General features: G+C 51.6%; 4 protein-coding genes across 4 annotated transcripts; 2 read left to right on the top strand and 2 right to left on the bottom strand.

Annotated features, from left to right (window-relative positions):
• Positions 1-1,352: 1,352 nt before the first annotated feature.
• BO95DRAFT_497358 (glycoside hydrolase family 28 protein) lies at positions 1,353-2,934 on the top strand (the record flags this gene model as incomplete). Its single annotated transcript, XM_025590888.1, has 5 exons — positions 1,353-1,653; positions 1,707-2,132; positions 2,183-2,312; positions 2,365-2,624; positions 2,863-2,934. The coding sequence occupies exons 1-5, from the start codon at positions 1,387-1,389 to the stop codon at positions 2,932-2,934; spliced, it is 1,155 nt and encodes a 384-aa protein (XP_025441905.1). The 5' UTR covers positions 1,353-1,386.
• Positions 2,935-3,349: 415 nt separating this feature from the next.
• Positions 3,350-4,908, bottom strand: BO95DRAFT_497355 (alpha/beta fold hydrolase). Its single transcript, XM_025590887.1, has 3 exons — positions 4,453-4,908; positions 3,702-4,397; positions 3,350-3,641 (listed from the first exon to the last, which is right to left on the bottom strand). The coding sequence occupies exons 1-3, from the start codon at positions 4,782-4,784 to the stop codon at positions 3,563-3,565; spliced, it is 1,107 nt and encodes a 368-aa protein (XP_025441904.1). The 5' UTR covers positions 4,785-4,908; the 3' UTR covers positions 3,350-3,562.
• A 1,269-nt stretch (positions 4,909-6,177) lies between these two features.
• BO95DRAFT_497348 (flavin-containing monooxygenase) lies at positions 6,178-7,813 on the bottom strand (the record flags this gene model as incomplete). Its single annotated transcript, XM_025590886.1, has 6 exons — positions 6,178-6,424; positions 6,446-6,643; positions 6,671-6,864; positions 6,901-7,053; positions 7,099-7,640; positions 7,747-7,813. 6 exons carry the CDS (start codon positions 7,811-7,813, stop codon positions 6,178-6,180), a joined length of 1,401 nt encoding a protein of 466 aa, XP_025441903.1.
• Positions 7,814-8,501: 688 nt separating this feature from the next.
• BO95DRAFT_497341 (uncharacterized protein) lies at positions 8,502-9,624 on the top strand. Its single transcript, XM_025590885.1, has 2 exons — positions 8,502-8,636; positions 8,700-9,624. The coding sequence occupies exon 2, from the start codon at positions 8,937-8,939 to the stop codon at positions 9,195-9,197; it is 261 nt and encodes an 86-aa protein (XP_025441902.1). The 5' UTR covers positions 8,502-8,636; positions 8,700-8,936; the 3' UTR covers positions 9,198-9,624.
• The last annotated feature ends 543 nt before the right edge of the window (positions 9,625-10,167 follow it).

Here is a 10,167-nt window from a genome sequence, read left to right as displayed (position 1 = left end):
AAACCCTAATGTAAACCCTAATGTAAACCCTAATGTAAACCCTAATGTAAACCCTAATGTAAACCCTAATGTAAACCCTAATGTAAACCTCTTATTTTTAATACACTATAAATAAGCAAGTTAAGAGGCAAACAGGAATAGCGTATATCTCTTGGCTCGCCCTTATTAGAAACATGTCTTGTTCAACAGCAGAGCTTTTCTCAGCACCAATACCTGGAATAAGTGATATTTTATGATCAAACCTCGGCAAAATACCGGTATCTCCCCACCGTGGATCAATCTGAGCAAGCATGAATTCCGCTCAACTCTTGCTCAATAATTTATTCTTATTTCCAGTAAGTCCTCAATACGAGCAGTATTCTTCGGAGTTTAGCGTAACTGTGCAGCGCGACTGACTACAGTGAATTACCGCGCTTTGACCCGATCACAGCCGGCTCTTGTATTCGGACGTCAAAACCCATCAATAGGAGAATTCCTCAAACTGTTGGCCAGTTTGCGAGGCAAAATCTGCCAAGGAACTAGAATAACCAAGCTCATTTTGTGTATAATTCATGTCGAATGCCCTGTATATCCTGCATTGGACAAGGGCGTGTTGTGAAGGTATCGGAGCGGTACCGAAGTGGTAAGGGGTAAGATTCCGTTCCTGAAAGGGAAGAGCAACAACCACGCCCGCCCGCCCGACAGGGTTAATAATGCGGACCTCGGTAGTAACAAGTATAGACAAGTGCTCTATAGGTGACCTTCTGGTAGCAAGGAGCTTTGAGGAGATGGGGTTATCTGATGCGATGATTGGTGGATTGGTGCAGCAACTCGGCTCGAGTGTGGCTGAAACAGCTGGAGGTTCGGATTTCCCCTGGGCGGTGATCCTGGTCATCTCCACTTCTCCCCGACCAAGCATTCTCGGAGCTCCACCGGACTATTCTAAGCATTTGCGTCCGAACTTGGCAGCCTTGGCCGGTTCAGCTTATCTTTGGCACTTGTTGATGACCGGCTTCGCTCGGCAATTGCTGTCATATTGAGCCCCCACTCATAAATGCCGTCAATATAACCGTGCGCACGCAGAAGACCTGGGCGTGGTCCCGAGTATAGCGGACTCCTGGTAACTCCCCATGTAGTGGAGACTGTGACTATTCCCCATCAGGCAGCGAAATCCGGCACCACAAACGGTGCGGCTGTTCCAGGACGAACCTGGTTCCGCCACGGGGACATCCCTCCATCCCCGAAGCGAGATTAGCTGTCGGAGCTGGTGGGCTGTCCAAAAGAGTATAAAGGTAAAGTCATACCGACGCCTTGTACCTATCTATCCACCAACATTCACTCTCCCTCATAAACTCTCTTTACACCTGCTCACCCTCTGTCATTCTTTATTCTTTCCTACCAACAAAAATGGTTCGTCAGCTTACATTGGCCTGCGGACTGCTGGCAGCAGTGGCCGTCCAGGCAGCCCCCGCGGAACCGGCTCATCCGATGGTGACTGAAGCGCCGGACGCCAGCCTCCTCCACAAGCGAGCCACCACTTGCACCTTCTCAGGCTCTGAGGGAGCGTCCAAAGTGAGCAAGTCCAAGACGGCCTGCTCCACCATCTACCTGTCCGCCCTGGCTGTCCCCTCCGGTACCACCCTGGACTTGAAGGACCTCAACGACGGAACTCACGTAGGTATTGCCCGACGTAAAGTGCCAAGGGTTGCGCTAATGGAGTCGATTAGGTCATCTTCGAAGGCGAGACCACCTTCGGGTACGAAGAATGGGAGGGCCCGCTCGTCTCCGTATCCGGAACCGATATCACGGTCGAGGGCGCAAGTGGTGCCGTTTTGAACGGCGATGGCAGCCGCTGGTGGGATGGAGAGGGAGGCAACGGTGGCAAGACTAAGCCCAAATTCTTTGCGGCCCACGACTTGACTTCCTCGACGATCAAGAGCATCTATATCGAGAACTCCCCGGTGCAGGTCTTCAGTATCGATGGTGCGACCGATCTGACTTTGACAGACATCACCATTGACAACACCGATGGTGATACGGATGATCTTGCTGCTAACACCGATGGTTTCGACATTGGAGAGAGCACCGACATCACAATCACGGGAGCCAAGGTCTACAACCAGGATGACTGTGTTGCCATCAATTCTGGCGAGGTAAACTCGACCCCAATTGCTGAAGAGACCCAATCCTAACCATCCTGTAGAACATCTACTTCAGTGCCAGTGTGTGCTCCGGTGGCCATGGGCTGTCCATTGGCTCTGTCGGCGGTCGGGATGATAACACGGTGAAGAACGTCACCTTCTACGATGTCAATGTTCTCAAGTCTCAGCAAGGTACTTCCCCTGGCATTCCAGACTACGGGCCCCGTGCTAATCGGCCCTTCAGCTATCCGTATCAAGGCCATCTACGGAGACACTGGCTCCATTAGCGACATCACCTATCATGAGATAGCTTTCTCGGATGCCACAGACTACGGTATTGTCATCGAGCAGAACTACGATGATACCTCTAAGACCCCAACCACTGGCGTCCCCATCACGGATTTCACCCTCGAGAACGTGATTGGCACTTGTGCGGACGACGATTGCACCGAGGTTTACATTGCGTGCGGTAGTGGCGCCTGCTCGGACTGGAGCTGGTCCAGCGTGAGTGTCACGGGCGGCAAGGTCAGCTCCAAGTGCCTGAATGTCCCCTCCGGGATAAGCTGCGACTTGTAGGGGATTTGCCGCTGGAGTCGGCTGGACTTACCCAGGGAACTGTTCTATCTCGCTATGGCTGTGGACGTACCAGAACATGCCACCAAGCGCCTAGTCAACATATCTATCTTCTGCCAAATGAATACTATTTCCAGCCTCTACCTACATGTATAGTCTACCATCGTAGCATTCCGCCCTCACTAATGACGATCGCGGCGATTCCGACAGAGACTTTGCTGGGAATGACGGAGCGGCTTGAAGTTAACGGCGTAGCCATCCTGTGACTGGTGACTAGGGAGATGAAAGCCACCAGCGCGTCACTTTGGGTGCGTAAAGGGTCGTTTTTCATCTCTGTTAGCCACGGCCAGGAGAATCCGGAATATGTCGCATGAGTACATTAGATGAGAATATGTATGTGTAGAATTGTTAGAACTGATGGTCTTAAATGCTTGTCCTTCGTTTCAGATGTCGGTACTACTCTCATAGTGCCAGTCCGCCGAAGCATAATTAGGTGCAAGCTATAGTGTCGCCGCCCCTTCGTTTAATCGTTTTGCAGCCAAATCAAATCCGCGTCGCTCAGAACAGGAGTTACGGCTCTTGAACATGAACAAATAAACAAATCACGGACGAAACTAGAGATTCCGAGAGGGGGCGGGGTGCTTTTGAGAAATGCCGTGGCGATGGTTCAGGGTTACTCTCATGGACGGCAGATAGAGCAATCTGGACAAGTGATGCATGCAAAACCAGATAGACACTGAAGATACACCGCGTGGGGTGTTCCATGGCATATACAGTTCTTCGTTCCCCGACTCCCACGTCGCTTTCAAGGCTCACCTACATGGCATATTATGTTTGTCTCTATATGCCTGGACCGTTCCTAGCAAGCCTCATAATCCCTGTGCTTGAAGGAATTTGAATATTAACTGGAAGGCCTGGGGTGCGACCGTGTGAAGGTTGAGGTTGTGTCTGGGGAGGGTTAGGGTTAGTACGAGACAACCATATCTCAAGACTGTGCAAGAGACTCACCCGGCAGGAAGATCATCCACCCAGTTTACCACCCGCGAATTGTTGAATGTGGCCGGACTGTTTTCCAACTGTCCCCTACAATTGCCGCCACAGGAGGACAGATCGAACTGGCCCTGAACGAGGTAGACGGGGGCAGTAATGCGGGAGTATTGAATTGGGGAGGCCAGCAGTGAAGGGAGCTCCCCCACTGCGAAGGGCTCTCCCTCCACCGTCGCTGCCCACTGCGCCACCTGCGGGTCGAAATGGGGAGCAGCGAAACCGTAGTAGGCCACGGCATATTGGTCACCGGCCGTCAAGTAGGCCGAATCCAGCGTGCCCCACCGAGAGGGCGACAAGGTACGCGCCTGGCGCAGATGCGACCCGGCCAAGAAATACCCAAAATAGTCGAAGGCGCTGCTGAAGCCGGTCAGCACGAGGGCGTCCACGGCGACTGAGGCGGCCGATGCGGCTGCCAGATAGCTTCCGTAGCTGTGACCGACAAGCCCGACCTTGCTGACGTGCGGCAGTCGGCGAGCATAGTCCACCAGACTGTTCAGGACTGCTGTCTCCACTTGGAACTGAGCATCAAACAGACCGTCAACCCGGGATGACGAACCGACGCCGATGCGATCGTAGTTCAGCACCGAATACCCGGCGGCGACTGCGGCCTTGACGAAGTTGTATGGGTCAGACCCGGGGAAAGTAGGGTCCCAGTACCTGCACAGACATTTGTTACTGCACTTCACCCCTTTTCATTGGGTATGATACGTACGCTTTGGACTCGATGATACCATGAGTGAGAACCAGAATCGTCGCGCCGGTGCCGCAGAGCGTGCCTCCAATGGTATAATTGCTCTCCACGGGGCTGGCTGTAGACCCAGAGATCGGAATAGGGTCGGCGGATGAGCCAGAGTCGCGTCGGGTCAGATTAAAGACCAATGATGCTGCATCCCAATCGTTGCTGATTGTGGTGTTAATAATGAACCGCGGTTCCTGCACAGTGATGGGGATATCGACCGCGTGACACGCTGGCGTTCCTTGCGATGGGAGCGCCCAGCAGCCGGCTGCGAGGAGAAACAAAGACAAGAGAGAGGCGGTGGCCATAGCTGCAGCGACAAATAACCAGCGGAGGAGGCCTGTGAATAAGATAGTTTCGCTTCTTCATGTCAACTTCTGAGCCCCCATTTATAGGGTTGGCGCAGGCCAGTAGCCGATGACGAGGGAAGACCGAAGGCAGCAAAGATGAGGTTCGAAAGGTCAGAGAACTTCCCGATATGAATACGACCTCGCCAATTGCCGTGCTGATCCTTCTTGGATTTCCACCCCCGGTGATTGGGTGTTTGGGGTGCCAAGAACCCCGAATCCGCTGACACGAGGCGCGAAACAAGCACCAATGCACCCTGACACGAACACACCCCTCCCCCTGGAATTCTCAATGTCTCAGTCCGATTGCTTTGCTGCCAGAATGTCGATTGTAGATCATCCACCTTCGTATAGTGCGGCGGGAGATAACCGAAGGAGCCAGTCTAGTTGACGGACAGTACTGAGTTGTGACTACCTAGTCTCGGATCCACAATCGAGCAGACAACGTGCGCTTCCGAGATTGCCTCAACCACTGTCAGCTCGACATCAGCCCCAGGTACCTGCCGGTACATTCTTCACTCTGGTGATGGCGTCTTTCATCTATGTAAGAACATGCCGCCGACCCCTGTGGCCTCTCAATATCTCTGGTGAGTAGTCTTGGTCAGGAGGCACAAGTCGGTGGCATCCCCCCGGCATATCCCCGTCTAATTATCACATTACGAAATGCAAAGCTAAAGCTGATTCCGGTTCTGATCAAAACTGCTGTACTTCTGCTGGCCACCGAGTCCCACACACTCCAACTGGAATAATATTGATAAACTAGGATTAGCAGACAGAAGGACGACATGGTGATATATGCTCCGTAGGAATATCCGATACGGGTGATGACGGGCTCACTGTGCTGCAAGAAATCCACAACCGGCACGTGGAGAATAAATCACTGCAAACAGTTCCGAAATACCTTTTCATGCTGTCAAGCAAAGCCGGGCTCACCAGCGACCCACCACATCACCACAAACCTTTACTGTTCCCGTGTAACCTGCGAAGTCAGCACCATGTATTCTCGAACTTGGCTGGTGCTTGATCGATCAGTATTTAAGAGAAGTGGGTTTAACGCGGAACGTCTGTACAGCCAAGCCCAGAGTCTGGATAAGCCTTCAACAGGATGGGTCGTATTTGTCAAATCTACGCCAAGAAGGAAATAAGGTGGAAACATAAATCTTCCCCGGCCTGGCCCTCGTTAAGTGACTGTCCGTAACCGGCTTTCTCGCCATCCGGTCATTGATTAGGCCGCGTCACCGGCCATGAACCAGCGAGAACGTATTCGTTCCGAACAGGCGTAAATATGATCTGCCCTTCCACAACAAAGGCAAAGATACTTTTCATTCTCGGCACGCCCGGTTCACAGCAGCCCTTATTGAATTATAAACCCATCCCAGTTCTGCAGAGCCTTGCGACACAGATCCTCGTATAATGGCAGCCCTCCCGGGAAAGCCAACATCTCCCGCTTCCTACCCGGGATGTTTGCCCCAATCGCGTCGACAATCCACTGGGGCTGCATCTCAATTAAAGCCGGGCCGTTGCTCAGTGCTGTTGGACCATGCACAGCATAACACAAGAACATATTAAAATACCCCTTACGGGTCATGCCCAGGAATACGCTGGCGCCGTTATTACCTCACTCGTCTGCGAGCGATGTACCGGAAGTGTTGCGAAGCGCAGCAATGCGGGTTAGGCTACCAGTAAAACAGTCAAGGTTCGTCGCAAAGGCACTTGCGTCGACAGGATAAAATCCACCGTCTTCGGTTTCTATCCCCTTGGGCCTGATAGCCGAAATACCGTGACTGGCGTCGCGCACGTTAACCAACTCCACATTTGTCCTATTAAAAATCTCGTAATAGTCTTACTCGAAACACGACCTCTTGGCACCGATCGGGTGTGGCGGCTCGAGAGGGGCCAGGATATCTCTCCTTAAAAGGTCGGTTATTCTCGCTCGCATCCTCTTCGCCCGAAATTCATAAGCCTCTCGGTTCGCCTTTTCGTTCGTCAGCAGGTAACTATACCCTTTGGGCAGAAACGCGAACCCCCCTCGGTTGTATAGCTACTCATCAAGCGCCTCGCGTTTGTCCAATAGGACGTCAAAGGTTGCCTGCGGACTCGGCTGATCCAGATACCCGCTGAATGTCTTTTCTCGCTGCATGAAGATGAGTCGTGCGTCCTCCTCAAGCGCATTAAGCCCCGCGGTGGAGTAAGTGTGCTGCCTCATAGGAAGAGCCAGGTTCGGCGTCCGCTGAAACACCACCAGCGATTCTGCTTGCTTAGCCCAGGACTATACAATCTGCACGCCTGACGCCCCTGTCCCAATTACGGCAACCTTCTTCCCCTTCACATCGATCCCAGCTTTTGGCCAAAACACCGAATGGCACACCTCTACTTTGAACGTCTCAAGGCCCTGAAACTCGGGGACAAATGGTTCTGCGGCAAAGCCGACACACGAGATGAAGAATTGCGAGCGCATGACTCGTCCGTCGCAAGTTTCAATCCTCCAATTTCTCTTCCCTTCCGCACTAACATCATACCAGGCCCCAGTCACAGTCGTCTCGGCAGAGAGATACTTCTCGGTGAATGACCATGTCTCCGAGATCTCCGGAATAGATAGTTGGTAGATGAAGCCCAGTGTATCGACCCGGCAACCTGGGTAAGTATTCCAGTGCCACACGCCGCCGAGATCGGTGCCCGACTCGTAGATCCAACAGCTGTATCCTAGTTTACAGAGACTGTAGAGGAGGTTGATGCCTGAAAAGACTGGCGCCGATGATGATAATACTGTATCGAGGGTTGTTCGTGGGCATTTTCGGGAATGGGTAATAAGGATAGCTACGCGGTGGTTGGGTGTGGAGATCTCAAATAAGAATACTTCATACTGCTGCAAGCCGGTGGGGTGATTGGGGGTAATATATAAGAAAATTCCGAATGAGAGTACCGCACTGAGAAAGGATGTCCGGGATTATATCATACTTTGAAAGGATTGCTGCCCATAATACTGGCATAGCTTATTCGTCGGCTCGGTAGAGCTAAGGCACTGCGGGGCAATCCGTGCCTGTGCCCTGTTCGTCAAGGCTGACGGACGCATCATCGAAGACGGCGCCAACGATAGCTCCTGGATAAAAGCTATAAGACCCAGTTAGATTGTGTTTTTCTGAGATTGGCTCTTGAGAACGAATCTGGCACGAACAAGATTATTAAAGAGGCAGAACTTGGGTTACATTTCTTGGACATGGAGAGAAAGCCCTGAGGAAGTAACTGGAGCACAATTACCAGAGGCACAAGCAGCCCGTGAACACCACCGAGTAATAGTGATAAACACTGGCGACATCTAGGAGCATCTAATACAGTACTAGTATGGCTCTTTGCTTACCGTATGTATTCAGGGTAAGATATGATCATGTCCAGCTTATGAGATTTGTAACGAATTTCTTTCTTCAACTGTCGGACCTGCACTCCAAATCAGACTGATACCCCTCTATTTATAATTCAGTAATCAGGGACCCCCTTGAAAGTTCGTTTGGTCTACTATTCCACACACACACACACACTCTCTCTCTCTCTCTCTCTCTCTCTCTCTCTCTCTCTCCACACACACACTCCACAAACACACGTTTTGACGGTATTGACTCCTTCTTACCATAGCAAATGGCTTACACAGTCGGCAACCATAGCCTGGATCTGCAAAGTACCTTGACTCGGATCATGAGTTCGGGAGGATTCAGTGACCTTCGGTTTGTCTGCAATGGACAGAGCTTGAATGTCCACAAGGCGATTGTCTGTCTCCAGTCTCCGTCGATCAAAGCAGCTGTCGAGGGGAACTTCGAAGTACTTATTCTGCTACCGGGGGAGTGATAGCGATACTAGGCTAACGAGCCGGACCTTATCCAGGAATCCCAAACTGCTATCATCAACATAGACAACTTTCAGCCCAGGGCGGTGACGGCGCTAGTTGAGTAACTCTACACCGGCGGGTATGGAAGCCTCTCAACGAGTGATAATGCCGTAGGCGTTTCGCAGACTCCTTCCGATCTTGAATCATTGTCTTCGAGCCCAGATACGGCCACACTTCTGCTTGACCATATTCGTGTTAAGGCCATTGGTGATTATTATCAGGTCGATGGTCTTATGACCGCGGCAAATCAGAAGATCAAACACCTGCATGAGAGCTCCAATGCTGACAAATCCTGGGTTGCAAGTCTTCCCACCGCGATCCAGCTGGCCATAAGCTGTACAGCAAATGAAGGCCTGCTTGACATCTTGGCTGAAGTGACTGCTAAAGAACTAGCTTCTGTCATCCACCTAGAAGACTTCATTTCAATCGAGCCCATCTATGGGTTTGCCGGGAAAGTGCTGCATGGGTGCTGGGAAAGAATTCAGGACTGTTGAATGAAAATGACCAGCTGAAGTCCGATTTATCCAGCAAAGATTTCGAGCGTCGGGCGGCAGAGCGTGAACATGAGAGAGTTCAGTCACATTATAGACGCATGGAGCAGTGCTTGACAGTCCTGACCAACACATCGTTCTGCAGGAACCCCAAATGTGGTGCGGAGTTCTGGTGCGCTATTGATGCCAAGGAGTGCATTGTCCGGTGCGGTAAGTGTCGGTGTAGGCACTACTCGTGATCGGTGGTTTGGCCTTGTGTACCTCGAAGATTCCACTGGGCACGCGGCCAGAAGGGATGATATCAGCCTAGAGAAATTATGATGCGTGGTTTTCTTTTTTCATCTGTGGTTCGTTGATCGTAGCCGTGGAGGCTCAAATACCGTTCACCATATTAGTCTGCACCCAGCTACTCTTGATGGTTGTCTGCAGACTGTGTTCGCAGGTTCGTATAGGGACATCGCCCTTGAGGCTTGCTATTTACCTACATTATCGGAAGCTATCTCTCGGGAATAGATAGACGCAAGACACAGGCTGCCGCCAGCTTTTACCGTCCCTCTGGACCTGCGTGAGTCATCCGCACAAAATTCAAGGCAGATCTAGAAGCTAGGTACTCTGTCTGGGCTTCTATGAGGGATGCCGGACGGTTCATGGGAGATTAGGAAAGAGAGTTGTTGGTACCTAAGTAATTGACCTCTGCAGTTGGTTGTTGGTTTTCAAGGTTGCCAAGGGCTTTAGTACAGCTCAACGAATTATCAGGTGTCCAATGAGTACGGAATACTCGGTGTTGGATTTGGCACGGGGGTTGGCGGGAGTGCGAGAGCCATTGCGGGCAGGTTGACTGCATAGTCCAAGATGGGCTAGCTTTTATTGAGCACTCTGTACCTCCATGGCTGACTAGAGTGATTATAGTCGAAGACAATCACAAATATAATATTGCGGAGACACAGATGGAAGAGTGGAGGAGAGAATGGCG

This window comes from Aspergillus brunneoviolaceus (assembly GCF_003184695.1).
Source record: "Aspergillus brunneoviolaceus CBS 621.78 unplaced genomic scaffold BO95scaffold_37, whole genome shotgun sequence".
Classification (NCBI taxonomy): domain Eukaryota; kingdom Fungi; phylum Ascomycota; class Eurotiomycetes; order Eurotiales; family Aspergillaceae; genus Aspergillus; species Aspergillus brunneoviolaceus.
Note: the sequence above shows the minus strand (reverse complement) of the source record. Positions and strands in the feature narration are given on the sequence as shown.

Coding starts and splice junctions, on each gene's coding strand:
- BO95DRAFT_497355 (XM_025590887.1), bottom strand. CDS start 4,784: ATGGCCACCGCCTCTCTCTTGTCTTTGTTTCTCCTCGCAGCCGGCTGC. Junction 4,398..4,452: donor GGTATCATCGAGTCCAAAGC/GTACGTATCATA, acceptor ATGTCTGTGCAG/GTACTGGGACCCTACTTTCC. Junction 3,642..3,701: donor GTGGATGATCTTCCTGCCGG/GTGAGTCTCTTG, acceptor AACCCTCCCCAG/ACACAACCTCAACCTTCACA.
- BO95DRAFT_497341 (XM_025590885.1), top strand. CDS start 8,937: ATGACCGCGGCAAATCAGAAGATCAAACACCTGCATGAGAGCTCCAAT.